Below are 15,955 nucleotides of genomic sequence, written 5' to 3' on the forward strand. Positions count from 1 at the left end.
TTTTGTATTTTTTCGCCATGTTGGCTAAGCTGGTCTCAAACTTCTGACCTCAGGCGATCCACCTGCCTCGGCTTCCCAAAGCTCTGGGATCACAGGTCTGAGCCACCACGCCCCGCCCTACCCAAAAATTCTACTCCTCAAAATAGTGTGGTCTCCTAGAGACCTTATGTGAATGAATCAGCCGCTTAACACTATCCTCTTAACAGGACAAGGGCAGCCATCACACTCGATGCTGGGAAATGTGCCTGGCTCAAGTAAAATATTCATTAAGTTAATTTTCATTTGCATTCTGGTTCCTTACAGGTAAGGATTCAGGCCATGACTTTTTGATGAACTGCAAACCAGACGTTTAACTCTGGTTTTAAAACTCAAGCGTGCATTAGACTCACCTAAAGGGCTGGGTAAGCCACGTTGGTGGGCACCACATACTGAGTTTTTGTTTTTGTTTTAAAGATAGAGTCTCTGGCTGGGCATAGTGGCTTATGCCTATAATCGCGGCACTTTGGAAGGCTGAGGTGGGTGGATCACTTGAGGTCAGAAGTTTGAGACCAGCCTGGTGAACATGGCAAAACCTTGTCTCTACAAAAAAAATACAAAAATTAGCTGGGCGTGGTGGTGGGCACTTGTAATCCTAGCTACTCGGAAGGTTGAGGCAGGAGAATTGCTTGAACCCAGGAGGTGGAGTTTGCAAAGAGCTGAGATCCCTCCACTGCACTGCAGCCTGGGCAATAGAGTAAGACCCTGTCTCAGAAAGTTAAATTCAGCCAGGTGCAGTGTGGTGCACACGTGTATTCCCAGTACTTTGGGAGGCTGAGGTACAAGGATCACTTGAGACCAGCGTGGCCAATATGGTGAGACCCTGTTGGTAAAAAAATTTTTTTTTTATGAGCCCAGTGTGGTGGCCCAACGCTGTGGTCCCAGCTTCCCAGGAGGTTGAGGCAGGAAAATCACTTGAGCCCAGGAGTTTGAGGCTGCAGTGAGCTGTGAAATACACAGAAATGCAGTGAGCTGTGATCACACCACTGCATTTCAGCCTGGGCGACAGAGCAAGACCCTGTCTCAGGTTAGCCTTAAATTTCCGGGCTCATGTGATCCTCCACTTCAGCCTCCTGAAGAGCTACCTGGCTACCTCCAGGATTTTTGATTCAGTAGATCTGGAATGGAGCCTGACAATTTGTTCCTACATGATGCTGGTACTAATAGTCTGGAGACCATACCTTGAGAACCAGTGCTCTAGAACCTTCCATGACCCTCTAGGCCCTCAGGAAAACTTGCAAAGCCCTCATACTCTCCTCCTGTCATTCTGTCTGGCTCATCAGCCCTCTCCGCCATCGACCTCTATGGTCCACAGCCCATGGACCGACGTGAATATCCTTGATCAGGCATGACCTGTGCACACTCCAGACCTGCACAGGCTCAGTAATGCCCTCTGGAATAGTACTCCATCCTTTTTTTTTTTTTTTTTTTTTTTGAGATGTAGTCTCACTCCATCACCCAGGATGGAGTGCAGTGGTGTGATCTCGGCTCACTGCAACCTCCACCTCCTGGTTCACGTGATTGTCCTGCTTCAGCCTCCTGAATAGGTGCCCATGACCATGCCCCCCTAATTTTTGTATGTTTAGTAGAGACAGGGTTTCACCATGTCAGCCAGGCGGGTCTTGAACTCCTGACCTTGTGTTCTGCGCCCCCCTCACCCCGGCCTCCCAAAGTGCTGGGATTACAGGTATGAGCCACCGCACCCAGCCCTATTCCCTACTTTTTAACAAGGCCCACCACTTTCCTTCCTTTAGGTCTTTTCCGTGATACGTGACCAGCCCTCCTCTGATCTCTTGGCCCCTCTATGCCACTCCTAGTTAGAAATGGGTCTTTCTTTTCCACTGGATCACAACCTCCATGAGGGCAGGGTATGTGGCTTTCTGCCTCTGTTGTCCCCCAGCCCTGCCAGGCACCACACACAATAGTTGTTTTATGTAAATGAATCGATGATGGTGGTCTATCTGTCCCACCCCAGCCCAGCCCCACAAGCCAGGGAACAGTGATGTCTTCTAAAGGAAGAAACTCAGTCACCATGCACTGGAGCCATTCATTCATTCATTTATTATTTTGAGACAGAGTCTCTCTCTGTCACCCAGGCTGGAGTGCAGTGGTGTGATCTCGGCTCACTGCAACCTCTGCCTCCCGGGTTCAAGCTATTCTCCTGCCTCAGCCTCCCTAGCAGCTGGGACTACAGGCATGCGCCACCATGCCCAGCTAATTTTTGTATTTTTAGTAGAGACGGGGTTTCATCATATTGGTCAGGCTGGTCTTGAACTCCCGACCTTGTGATCCATCCGCCTTGGCCTCCCAAAGTGCTGGGATTACAGTCATTCGTCATTGCGCTGACCTTTTTTCTTTTTTTTTTTTTTTTTTTTTTTTAAATATAGATGAGGTCTCACAATTTTGACCAGGCTGGTCTAAAACTCCTGGCCTCAAGTGATCTTCCTACCCATCTCGGCCTCCCAGGTGTTGGGATTACAGGCTAATTAATAATCCAGCTAATTACATGCCCAACAGAGATGGGGTCTCACATGTTGTCCAAGCAAGTCCCAAACACCTGGGCTCAAGTGATCCTCCTGCTGCAGCCTCCAAGTAGCTGATGTGTGCCACCACACCTGGTTAATTTTTAAATTTTTTGTATAGGGAGGGTCTTGCTATGTTGCCCAGGGTGGTCTCAAACTCCTGGCTCACTCAATCCCTTTGTTAGATCTTAAAGTGCAAGATGTTTGCTGCAGCATTGTTGTACCAGCAAAAGACTGGAAAACATCCACATATTCATCAACAGGGGATGCTGAAATGATTTATGGGGCGTGTCCTAGAGGAGGAACTGTAAGATAGACCTACTGTGGCCAGGCGTGGTGGCTCAGGCCTGTAATCCTAGCACTTTGGGAGGCTGAGGCGGTCAGATCCCTTGAGGTCAGGAGTTCAAGACCAGCCTGGCCAACATGGTGAAACCCTGTCTCTAATAAAATACAAAAATTAGCTGGGCATGGTGGTGAGCACCTGTAATCCCAGCTGCTCAGGAGGCTGAGGCAGGAGAATTGCTTGAACTCTGGAGGTGGAGGTTGCAGTGAGCATAGATCATGCCACTGTACTCCAGTCTGGGCAACAGAGAGAGACTTGGTCTCAAAAAAAAAAGAAAAAAAAAAGACTTATTGTATGTCTCTGGAATTATCTCTGCATTACACTGTGTTGGTGAAAAAAGCAAGGTACAGAAATAAGAATAATAGAAAAGTGATAAAATATTAATATTTACAATTGGTACAGAAAAGCAAAGTACAGAAGCGAGAATAATTAGTCAACATTTTATTGAGTGCTACACACTGCTTGCTCTAAGGGTTTTACAGGTGTGAAGTTGCTGAATTCTCAAGTCCCTGAGGTAGATGCTGTTACCATCCCATTGTACAGACTAGCAAACTGAGGCACAGGAAGGTGAAATCACTTGTCCAAAGCCACTTAGCTTGGGAGTGACAGAATTCAGATTTATACCCAGGAACTCTGCCTCTAGAGTCTGTAATCATAACCACCTCACCATATTAGGTGCCACTTGTATAGAGTGAGAAATAAATGACACACACATGCGTGTGGTTGATACATACATGGAATGTGCCTGGAAGGAGACCCAAGACATCCATCCATGGTCTGAGGTAAGAGAAAGACTTACGTTCCACCGTGTACTCTTTTATACCTGTTGAATTTTTTAACACACACTTTTTTTTTTTCTCCTGAGACAGGGTGTTGCTCTGTAGCGTAGGCTGGAGTGCAACGGTGTGATCATGGCTCACTGCAGCCTTAACCTCCTAGGCTCGTGATCCTCCTGCCTCAGCCTCCCGAGTAACTGAGACTACAGGTGTGCGCCACCACACCCAGCTCATTTTGAACATTTTTTTGTAGAGGGGTCTTGTTATGTTAACATGTCCAGGCTGGTCTCCAACTGCTGGGCTCAAGCAATCCTCCCGCCTCAGCCTCCCAAAGTGTTGGGATTACAGGCATGAAGCACTGCTCCTGGCCTTTTTAATGTCTTGAACTGAAAAAGACTTTCTTCCCTAGAGGTATTTGGGAGGAGAAACAGCGAGAAATGAATTCCAGACCCCACAGGCACCTAGCTGCCCCAAGTTGGCTTTAGCTCAAAGCCAAAAAGGAGCTGAGGAGGTTGGGAGGCTGAGAAAGGGCTAGACAACGGGCATTTCTGAGCTCCCACAGGAAAAGATGCCCAACCAAAACCTTGTTCGAATCCTGGTGTTGCACTTTCTGTGTGACCTTGGGCGAGTATTTAACGTCTCTGGACCTCCTTTCCTCATCTGTAAAATGTAGAGAATGTATTGAGGACTTAGAATCGTGCCTGGCACATATTATATCCAATATAAGTATTTTTTCTTTTTCTTTTTTTGAGACAGGGTCTCGCTCTGTCACCCAGGCTGGAGTACAGCGGTGCAATCACAGCTCACTGCAGCCTCGACCTCCTGGGCTCAAGTGATTCTCCCACCTCAGCCTCCTGAGTAGCTGGGACCACAGGTGCACACCATCATGCCCAGCTAATTTTTGTATTTTATGTTGCTCAGGCTGGTCTCGAACTCCTAGGCTTAAGCAATCCTCCTTCCTTATGTATTTTGAGACAGAGTCTCTGACTCGCCCAGGCTGGAGTACAGTGGCATGATCTCGGCTCACTGCAGCCTCCATCTCCTGGGTTCAAGCAATTCTCTGCCTCAGCCTCCCAAGTAGCTGGGACTACAGGCATGTGCCACCATGCCTGGCTAATTTTTGTTTTTTTTTTTTTTTTTTTTTTTTTTTTTTTTTTTTTTTTTTTTTTTTTTTTTTTTTTTTTTTTTCTTTTTTTGAGACGGAGTTTCACTCCCAGGCTGGAGTGCAATGGCGCGATCTCGGCTCACCGCAACCTCCGCCTCCTGGGTTCAGGCAATTCTCCTGCCTCAGCCTCCCGAGTAACTGGGACTACAGGCACGTGCCACCATGCCCAGCTGATTTTTTGTATTTTTAGTAGAGACGGGGTTTCACCATGTTGACCAGGATGGTCTCGATCTCTTGACCTCGTGATCCACCCACCTCGGCCTCCCAAAGTGGTGGGATTACAGGCTTGAGCCACCGCGCCCGGCCTTAATTTTTGTATTTTTAGACGGGGTTTTATCATGTTAGCCAGGCTGGTCTCAAACTCCTGACCTTAGGTGATCCACCCGCCTCAGCCTCCCAAAGTGCTGGGATTATAGGCATGAGCCCAGGCCTGCCCCCCATGACCTCTTGATACCCCCCTGGATGTCCCTTTTGTCCCTCACACCCACCATATTCTAAACCAGCTTCAATGACTCTGCTAAAACCTGCTCTTTCTCCCAAGTCCCCATCACAGGGATAACTGGCCACTCCAAAGGCCCTTTCCTGGCCACGTCCCTCCAGCCTGAAGCCTGTGGCCTGTCCACTTGGCTCCTGAGTGTCCCCACACCCGCCTTCCATGGCTCAGCCCAGGCCCATCGTCTACCTCTTGGTTCCTGCTCCAGCCTCCCCCAGGCACCCAGCCTCAGTCTCCCTCTCTGTGCCACCTCTACACAGCAACTAGGGGGATCATCCTAAAACCCAAACCTAACCATGACCCTCTCCTATTCTAAACCCTTCCATGGCCCTCTAGGGCCCTCAGGAAAGAGACTAGGTTCCCATGCTTATCATTTAAGGACACTAAGGGGTGCTCACGCCCACCCCTATGCCCTTCTTCCCCCTTTCCCTCCATATTCCGGTAAACTGCTTGCCGGAAGCTGGTGGCCAGCATGCTTTCCCATCTACAGGCCTTTGCACACAGCTCCTCCCACCTGGCATGCCTCTCCATGCCTTTTCTACTTGTCTACTCATGGGACCTGGCTCAAATGCCCCATCCCTTTTTTCAATTTTTATTTTTGTAGAGATGGGGTCTAGCTATGTTGGCCAGGCTGGCCTCAAACTCCTGGCCTCAAGCGATCTTCCCACCGTGGCCCTCCCAAGGTGCTGGGATTACAGGCATGAGGCACTGCACCTGTCCACTTTCTTTCTTTTTTAAGAGACAGGGTCTGGCTCTGTCCCCAGGCTGGAGTGCGACAGTGCCATCATAGCTCATTGCAGCCTCAAACTCCTGGGCCCAAGTGATCCTTCCACCTCAGCCTCTGGAGTAGCTGGGATCACAGGTGTGTACCACCACACCCAGCTAATTTTTAGATTTCACTGTTGTTGAGATAAGGTCTCACTCTGTTGCCCAGGTTAGTCTCAAACTCCTGGCCACAAGTGATCCTCCTTCCTCAGCCTTCCAAAGTGCTGGGCATACAGGCATGAGCCGCCACACTCAGCCTGAAATCATCTTTTGAAGTCGTATTATGATGATCACCATTTTACAGAGAAGGAAACAAAAGCAGAGAGGTAGAGTGACTGCCCAAGGACACAAGCCAGACTCAGCGGCGGCTGCCTTGGGATTTGAGCTCAAGCAGGCTGACTCCAGGGCACAACATACAAAAGGGGACAGCTCTTACAATGGTGTCATGGCTAAGGGCAGCGCCTCCCACACCATTCAGATCTGGGCTGGGGTCCTGTATCAGTTTTCCTGCCTTCCAAGCTGCTGGGGAAGATTCCGCCTACACCACCAGGGCTCCCTCCATGGGTCCTGCTCCCTGGAGACACCTGAGAAAAATGAGTCTGGTCCGACTTCTTCCTGCCTACTTCTCGTATTTCAGGTATTAGTTCAACCGTCACTTCCTCCAGGAAGTCCTCCCTGACCTTCCAAGCTCGACTGGGCCTAGTTCCTATGCTTCTCAGACTTCAGCCCTGACCACTCTGGCTGTGCTTTCATCACCTCACCTCCTCCATTAAATCCTGCCCATGTGGGGCCATCACTGTCTGGGGACAGATCTGTCCACCTCACTGGACTGCGAGCCCCATGAGAGCAGGTCCCCACCGTCAGCTATGTCTCCAGCACTGTCTAGCACAGGGCCAGCACACAGGAGAGGTTCAGGGATGAGTTCATCTATCCTTCCCATTTGTCAGCTGAGGAAATCAAGGCTCAGAGAGGGGCAGTCACTTGTCCAGGATGTAGTAACAGATCTGGTGCCTGAAATGAGGTCTGAGCCCAGAGCCTAGAATTGGCAATTGATGAGTGACTAATTGAGAGACACAGATGGAACATGGAAGAGAGTGAGAAACAGACAGCAAGAGGGAAAGACAGACAGCGAGAACGCCAGAGAGTCAGAGAGGCACAGTGTAAGGAGGATGAGAGAAAGGACGGACAGCGAGGTCAAGTCAGTGCCCAGCGGAGCCTGGGACACAGGCACAGGGAGTGCCGCCCCCACATCACAGCTGGATGCTGGGAAACAAAGGTGAGACGGTGGGCGGCAAGGCGTTGGGATCACCTGCGTGTGCTCGTGGACATTCCCGTACAGCCAGCTCTGGTCACCAGGGCCCCTCAGTTCCAGGCCAGGCACACCCATGCCTGGCAGAGCCTGCCCCAGCTACCTGGGGATGGAGGCGTAGTTGGTGTGGGAGCTGGCAGAGAGTTGCTGGTGCGACGCCAGCTGGGGGCCCAGGATGTCCACCCGATCGTCTTCATCCTCCCTGAAGTTGGCGGGGCATGGAGCGGGCAGCAGGATGAGCTCCGTGAGGCCGTGGAGGTCAGACACGTGGCGGAAGGTCTGCAGCACCAGCACCATGGCCACCAGGCCCAGGAAGAGGTAGACTGCAGAGGCGGAGGAGGGGCGGTGGTCACCCTGTGGCTCAGATCTTCCTGTCGGGGCTACGGTTCTACTGGACCCCCCAGGGTGGAGTTGGATCCCTTTAGGAAGTCCCAGAGTGAGCTGGGTGTGGTGGCTCATGCCTGTAATCCCAGCATTTCGGGGGGCTGAGGTGGACAGATCACCTAGGTCGGGAGCTCGAGACCAGCCTGGCCAACATGGAGAAACCCCGTCTCTACTAAAAATACAAAATTAGCTGGGCGTGGTGGTACACGCCTGTAACCCCAGCTACTCGGAGAATCGCTTGAACCCAGGAGGTGGAGGTTGCAGTGAGCCAAGATTGCACCATTGCACTCCAGACTGGGCAACAACAGCAAAACTCCCTCTCAGTAAAAAAAGGAAGCCCCAGAGTCGGACTATGCGCTTTTAACTCCCCCAGGGACAGGGCTAGGTCCTCCTCCAAGCCCCACCCTCAGCCGCCCAGCTTACCTGTGACCAGCACCTTGTAGAGGGCCCGGTACGGCTGGCCAGGGGCCTCTCCGGGCACGTAGTCGCCCAGGCCGATGGTGGATAGAGAGATGAAGCAGAAGTAGAAGGCATCCAGGAAACTCCAGGCCTCCTCGAGGTGGGCGAAGATCACCGCAGGCACCAGAAAGCAGATGGTCACCACGACCCCCAGCAGGGCCACCAAGTGCCAGCAGGCTGCCCGCCGGGGGTCCCAGCCCCAGCGAATGCTCAGCCAAGACAGGGGCGCGTGAGTCAGCAGCAGCGACAGGCGCTGGGCCGAGGCGGTCAGCAGCAGCATGGTGGTCGGGACGCCCAGGATCGCGAAGGCGATGGAGAAGGCCTTGCCCGCATCAGTCAGTGGCGTCGTGTACCCATAGCCTAGGGGAGTCAAGGGAGTGAAGGGGAAATCATTTTAGAGGTGGGGTCTCACTCTGTGACCCAGGCTGGAGTACAGTGGCTATTCACAGGTGCGATCCCACTACTGATCAGCACGGGAGTTTTGACCTGCTCCGTTTCCGACCTGGGCTGGTTCACCCCTCCTTAGGCAACCTGGTGGTTCCCCACTCCTGGGAGGTCACCATATTGATGCTGAACTTAATGTGGCATAGCGCACTACAGCCCAGAACTCCTGGGCTCAAGCAATCCTCCCACCTTACCAAATGTGGCTCTGTGACTAATCTCCGGCCAAGGAGGTATTCATGGAAGAGTCAAGTGGCCAGGCATGGTGGCTGACGCCTGTAATCTCAGCATTCTGGGGTGCCAAGGCAAGTGGATCAGGAGGTCAGGAGATTGAGACCACCCTGGCCAACATAGTGAAACCCATCTCTACTAAAAATATGAAAAAATTAGCCGGGTGTGGTGGAGAATCACTTGAACCTGGGAGGTGGACGTTGCAGTGAGCTGACATCAGGCTACTGTACTCCAGCCTGGTGACAGAGTGAGACTCCATGTCAAAAAAAAAAAAAACGAGTCAAGCAACTTCCAGGAAGGGTTCTTAAGGAGGGGGAGATGCCAGTCTCCCTTTTTCCTTTCCTCCCTCCTCTTGCTGGCTGCAGCACAGCCATCTTGGACCATTAGGTGATCTTGGGAATGGAAGTTGTACAGAGGAGTTATACCGAGAACCAGCTCAGTCGGGAGATCCCCCCACCCAGGCAGGCTGAAGGTACTAAGAGGCAGACACCCAGATAGTACAACAGAGTGGATCTATCTGGGGACCAACAGCTCTTCAGACTGAAGGCCGGGCGCAGAGATTCATCCATGTTTTTATTTGCTCTTTGACAGGTGATTCTTTTTATTACACAGGTGTTCTACATATACGCAACTCAGGAAAATAGCAGGTAGGCAGCTGTTACTCGCCTACCAGTAATTACAAACTTAAAAGTGTCTTCCACAAGAGAACCATAGGGGCAGGGTAAACTTAACATTTCTCAACAGAGTGAGGACCACCAGGGTTTTGCTGAGGAGCCTAGGTCTCTGACCATGCAGTACCACTTGGACTGACTACCTGGAATGTGAACAAGAAACGAACTCCTCTCTTATTTAAGGGACTATAATTTGAGGTGTATCACTTATGACTACAACCCTGATTAATACAAGGGTTTTTGATGGGGAAACTCCAGCAGCCTGGCAGGTTTGCAAATGACATGAAATCCTTGTAAATAGGGTAGGCGCAGTGGCTCATTCCTGTAATCCCAGCACTTTGGGAGGCCGAGGTGGGAGGATTGCTTGGGCTCAGGAGTTCGACACCAGCCTGGGCAACATAGCAAGACTCCCTCTCTATAAAGATTTTTTTTAAAGGGAAGTATTTATAAATAGACAAATCATAGAGTTTGAAAAGCATGGGGCTTAGGCCGGGCGCGGTGGCTCAAGCCTGTAATCCCAGCACTTTGGGAGGCCGAGGCGGGTGGATCACGAGGTCAAGAGATCGAGACCATCCTGGTCAACATGGTGAAACCCCGTCTCTACTAAAAAACTACAAAAAATTAGCTGGGCATGGTGGTGCATGCCTGTAATCTCAGCTACTTCAGAGGCTGAGGCAGGAAAATCGCTTGAACCCGGGAGGCAGAGGTTGCGGTGGGCCGGGATTGTACCATTGCACTCCAGCCTGGGTAACAAGAGCGAAACTCCGTCTCCAAAAAAAAAAAAAAAAAAAAAAAAAAAAAAAAAGCACAGGGCCTGTAAGCTTCAACTACTATTTCAAAAAGCTGAGTCCAAAACTGTTTTGCCGTCTACCCCCTGCATGACTTTGGCCAAATGACTCCTCCCCTCTGAGCCTCAGTTCCCTACTCTGCAAAAATGGGCTGGTAAACAATCCCTTCCTGGCTGGTCAAGGTGGCTCACACCGGCAATCCCAGCACTTTGGGAGGCCAAGGCAGGAGAACCACTTGCACCTAGGAGGAGCTCAAGACCAGCCTGGGCAACATAGGGCGCCCACTTGCATTTCTACAAAAAATAAAAAATAAAAAAATCGGCCGGGCGTGGTGGCTCACTCCTGTTATCCCAGCACTTTGGGAGACTGATGTGGGCAGATCACCTGAGGTTGGGAGTTCGAGACCAGCCTGACCAACATGGTGAAACCCCATCTCTACTAAAAATACAAAATTAGCCAGGCATGGTGGTGCATGCCTGTAATCTCAGCTACTTCAGAGGCTGAGGCAGGAAAATCGCTTGAACCCGGGAGGCAGAGGTTGCGGTGGGCCGGGATTGTACCATTGCACTCCAGCCTGGGCAACAAGAACAAAACTCTGTCTTGAATAAATAAATAAGCTGGGTGCAGTGGTGTGCACCTGTGGTTCCAACTACTCAGGAGGATGGGGTGGGAGGATCACTTAAGCCCAGGAGGTCAAGACTACAGTGAGCTATGACTGCATCATGGCACTCTAGCCTGGGTGACAGAGCAAGACCCTGTCTCAAAAAAAAGCAACAATCCCTTCCTCAAATGTGGTAGTACTCCTACCAGGCTGGGATAGGGCATAGCAGGAGTGTGGGAAGAGTTGCAAGGATTGTAACGCTCCCTTCCTCCCTCCGATTCCCAGTTCCAGGTAGGACTACCCGCTTCCTCCTGCCTCAAGTGCAGCAAGGCTGCCCGGATCAATTCCAGGACCAAGATTTGGGCCTATGACCAAACGAGGGGCATTGTGGGAAGAGGGCTCTCTGAATCATGTTTAATTGGTTTTCTCCAGATGCATTCAAGGCTCCACCCATAATGAAAACACTCAACATTAACTCAGTAAACATCAGTTATTACCAGCGCTTCACACGGACAGACTCCCTCCATGACCACACTTCAGCCTGACTCCTGAGTCCCATTCTCAAGTAGGTCTAGTTTTAGCAAGAATTCTACAAGTCACCCGCCCCGATATCTGATCAAATTCCTCATCCACTTTTTTTTTTTTTTTTGGTTTGTTTTTCATTTCTTTAAGAGAGTCTTGCTCTAATGCTGAGTCTGGACTGCAGTGGCAAGATCTCAGCTCACTGCAACCTCCGCCTCCTAGGTCAAGCAATTCTCCTGCCTCAGCCTCCCACATACCTGGGATTACAAGCACGCACCACCACGTAGACACAGGGGGTTTTGTTATGTTGGCCAGGATGGTCTCGAACTCCTAACCTCAGGAGATCCACCTGCCTTGGCCTCCCAAAGTGCTGGGATTACAGGCGTGAGCCACCTTACCTGGCCTATTTGTTTTTTGAGACGGAGTTTTGCTCTGTTGCCCAGGCTGGAGTGCAGTGGCACGATCTCAGCTCACTGCAAACTCTGCCTCCCAGTTTCAAGTGATTCTCCAGCCCCAGCCTCCCAAGTACCTGGAATTACAGGTGCCTGCCACAATGCTCAGCTGATTTTTGTATTTTTAGTAGAGATGGGGTTTCATCATGTTGGCCAGGCACATCTCGAACTCCTAACCTCAGGTGATCTGCCCACCTCGGCCTCCCAAAGTGCTGGGATTGCAGGTGTGAGGCAATGCACCTGGACTTCATCCACCCCTCTTGATATCTAAGTCCTTGGCCAGTCTTTAGCAAGAATCTCCCTACCCGAATGTCCCTCTTCTTACTATTCTTCCATCCACCAACTCCCTTATTCTACTTGTTAGCCATAAATCTCCAGCTGTCTTTGCTATATTCAGAGTTGAGTTCAGTCTCTCTGCCCTTTGTGATGGTCTCTCCTCTACAACAATAACTTTCCATTTTTAACAAGTGTTAGAATAATTTTTTTTTCTTCTACAACGCACACAGCAACCTTATTCTAAGTAGTGCGGTGTGTTGGCTAACAGTATTAGACTCTAGAGCCTAATGGCCTTGACTAAATCTCTACTCTATGCCATCTTTGCTGTGTGACCTTGGGAAAGTTACCCAACTTCTCTAGGCCTCGGTTTCCATTGCTAAAAACACAGAGCCAATGAAGGCGCCAGCCTCACAAGGCTGTTGTGATGATTGAGTTAAAGCAGGCATTGGTGGTGGGGCACAGTGCCTCATGCCTGTAATCCCAGCACTTTGGGAGGCTGAGGCAGGCAGATCACAAGGTCAGGAAATTGAGACCATCCTGGCTAACATAGTGAAATGCTGTCTCTACTGAAAATACAAAAAGTTAGCTGGGTGTGGTGGCATGTGGGTAGTCCCAGCTACTAGGGAGGCTGAGGCAGGAAAATCACTTGAACCAGGGAGGCAGAGGTTGTAGTGAGCCAAGTTCGTGCCACTGCACTCCAGCCTGGGCCGCAGGGTGAGACTCCATCTCAAAAAAAAAAGGATGCATTGGCAAGTCGTCTGTCAGACTATTGCTATTACAGAGAAGTAGGGAGTGCTATTATCTCCATTCTAGCGATGGGGCAGGACACTGAGGCCTGGCAATGAGCCGCAGCTGAGCAGGGATGCTGCCAGGCTGGGCTTGACCTGTGTCCAGCTTCCCTCACCAGCCCTACCAGGGATGACTTCTTAGAAGCCAGGATCTGGCAAGAGGCAGGAAGCGCACACATGACCCAGGGAAGCCCAGAAGCAGGTTGGGCCGCCCTGGCAGCGTGGGCAAGCCCCAGGGGAGGTCAGCTAATAAGAAGTCACCCAGCTCTGCAGCCGGGGGAGCACAGGCAAAAGCTGCCCCCTACTGCTGGCCAGGAGGGGGAGTTGGGAGTCTGGGCTAGCCCTGCTCCGGCCCCTCTCCCCAGCAAATCCCCAACAAAGAAAGAGGAAGTCTGGGGGCTGAGAAGGGGCTGGGGTAGCAGCAGAGCCTGCCAACAAAGAGCTTTCCCAAGTCTGGCTCCCCAGGATTTCCCAGGGGCTCAGGCCCCCTCCATGGTGGGTCCTTTTGACACATCCCTAGTTGGGGCTGCCGAATTGGGTGTCCCAGGTCTAGAGGGAACAGGTGGTGTCCCTGTCAGGAGGAAAACCCTGCACTGAGGGTGACCCCATACAGGGGAGATGTCAAGATGGGGTGGGGTACCTAGGGATAGGTTTTGTGTCTGGGGTCAGAGTGGCCTACTGGGGAGTACCGGGCCAGGAGAGGAATGGGGGTCTGCAGCAGAGGCCTAGGTCCAGAAGGGCAGAAGTCCTGGATGGGGGAGCCAGGTCCTCATTGAGGAATCTCTGCCAGGAGGGAGGTCTTTGGTGAGGGCATCCTGAGAGATCTGGAGATTCAGGGTCCTCGCTGGGGCACCAGGGTCAGGAGGAGGTTGAGATGGGGTTTCTCCAGGGGGTTTTCCCAGAAGGACATATCTGGAGGGTCAGGAAACATTGCAAGGGTGGCAGGTACAGCCTAGAGATAAGGGCAGGGGTCCTGGCATGGTTAAGGCCTGGGTCCAGAGGGGGCAAGGACCTCCCTTGAAGGACGGAGGGTCCTGAGTCTTTGCTGGAGGTCTCTGAGGACAGTCCTAGGCTTAGAGGAGACTGGACAGACCCAGGTCACCGGGGGGATTACGACCGAGGAATGGAGTCCCAGGGCAGTGGCTCATGCCCATAATCCCAGCACTTTGGAGGGGGAGGGAAGCGGATCATCTGAGGTCAGGGGTTTGAGACCAGCCTGGCCAACGTGGTGAAACCACATCTCTACCAAAAATACAAAAATTAGCCAAGCATGGTGGCACGTGCCTGTAATCCCCGCTACTCAGGACGCTGAGGCATAAGAAAACTCTTGAACCCGGGAGAGGGAGGCTGCAGTGAGCCGAGATCCTACCACTGCCCTCCAGCCTGGGGGACAGAGTGAGTCCTGTCTCAAAAAAAAAAAAGAAAAAGAAAAAAGACCGAGGACCGGGGTCCCAGCTGCTCTCTGCAAAGGTACTCTCAGGGGAGCTGGCTGTTTCCTGCTTAGGAGGAAGAGCTTGGACCCGGCTCCCCAAGCGGGGCGGATAACACGAGCGTGGGTCCCGGGTCCTCACTGGGGGGTTTTCCGGGGATCCGAGGCCCAGAGGGGGTTGGGGTGAGGTGGGGATCCGGGGTCCTTGTCGCCTTGTCGGGGCGGCGCTTACGTACCCACGGTGGTGACCAGCGTGCTGGCGAAGAAGAGAGCAGAGGCGAAGTCCCAGGCGGGGTCCGAGGCGTTGGCGGACCCAGAAGCGTTGGCGAGCACGACGCGCCCCAGCCGTCCGGCCGCCAGCACCCTCTCCACAAAGTCGTCCAGGGCCGGGGGCGCCACACACGGGCTGCGCTGCAGCAGCTGCGCCCTCAGCGTCCCCAGCTCGGCTCGGAGCCGGGCTTCGTGCGGCCCCTCCAGCCGCGCCACCAGCAGCGCGCCCAGCACCAGGTACGCGGTGTACGCGGCCAGGGCGCCCGCCAGGAGCGCACCCCTCCGCATGGCGCCCGCCGGGACCCCGCGAGCCCGGGGTGGCCCCGCTGACGTGGCCCCCGCCTCCGGACCGTCTGGCGCCTAGTTTCAGTTCCGGGAGTGCTAGAGGCGCGGCCGCAGATGCCCCAAGAGGAAGAGGAAAAAGGGGCGGCGGGGGCGGCGGCGACGGAGGAACGCCCCGCCTCCGGGAAACTGAGGCACGCCCAACCGCCAGGTGTTAGTTCGGAGAGGGTGGAGCCCAGTGCTTCCAGACCCTGGAGACCAACGGGTTGGAAAGGGTAGAGGTAGTCCTCTCTTCCCCTCATTCCTTCCTTCTCGTCCTCCTGGAAGGGCTGGTTCCCTATGTTGGAGGAATCTGAACTCTCATCTCTGCTCGCAGGCCGAGGAGTCGCCCCACATTGCACACTGCAGCTAAGGTTGTGCACTACATCAGAGCGCGCGGCTGACGGACCAAGGGGCAAACTGCAATCCAAATTCCTTCTCCATTTGCCAAGTCGTGTGCCTTGGAGTGGGAACAGTGGACACCGAAGGGTCAGGTGTCCCCTGTGCCCACGTGGACAGAGTGGGGATCCTGAGCTACTCACCAAATCTTTGTTCAATGCTCATTTTGTGTCGACCCCTCGCTGGGTGTTCCTGGCGATGCAGTAATGATTAGACTGTCATGTGCCATGCATTCATGGGACTCCAGTCTAACGGGGAGGCTGACACACCACGCCTGTTGTCCCAGCTACTCGGGAGGCTGAGGTCAGAGGATTGCTTGAGCCCAGGAGTTTGAGGCTGCAGTGAGCTATGCCTGGGAGAAAGCATGAGACCCCATCTCTAAAAACAAGAAAAAAAGCCAGCCCAGAGTGGTCAGGCTGTGATGAAGGAAGCACAGTGATCAAGGCTGGAATGAGGGAGCCCTACAGGGCTCTGGGAGTCCAGAGGAGGGGACCAACCCTGCCTAGGGAGGTCA

At 52.6% G+C, this 15,955-nt stretch overlaps 1 protein-coding gene across 3 annotated transcripts; it reads right to left on the reverse strand.

Moving 5' to 3' along the window:
• Positions 1-3,930: 3,930 nt before the first annotated feature.
• Positions 3,931-15,141, reverse strand: KCNK6 (potassium two pore domain channel subfamily K member 6). Of its 3 annotated transcripts, XM_017506602.1 has the most exons (4): positions 14,688-15,141; positions 8,217-8,612; positions 7,513-7,732; positions 4,202-4,337 (listed from the first exon to the last, which is right to left on the reverse strand). In XM_017506602.1, the coding sequence occupies exons 1-4, from the start codon at positions 15,007-15,009 to the stop codon at positions 4,334-4,336; spliced, it is 942 nt and encodes a 313-aa protein (XP_017362091.1). In that variant the 5' UTR covers positions 15,010-15,141; the 3' UTR covers positions 4,202-4,333. The 3 variants fall into 3 exon arrangements, with proteins under 3 accessions (XP_017362092.1, XP_017362091.1, XP_017362090.1); XM_017506603.2 differs by lacking the exon at positions 7,513-7,732 and having other exon boundaries at positions 3,931-4,337; XM_017506601.2 differs by lacking the exon at positions 4,202-4,337 and having other exon boundaries at positions 6,368-7,732.
• Positions 15,142-15,955: the final 814 nt, after the last annotated feature.

The sequence above is a fragment of the Cebus imitator genome, unplaced genomic scaffold (genome assembly GCF_001604975.1).
Source record: "Cebus imitator isolate Cc_AM_T3 unplaced genomic scaffold, Cebus_imitator-1.0 Scaffold356, whole genome shotgun sequence".
NCBI classification, from domain to species: domain Eukaryota; kingdom Metazoa; phylum Chordata; class Mammalia; order Primates; family Cebidae; genus Cebus; species Cebus imitator.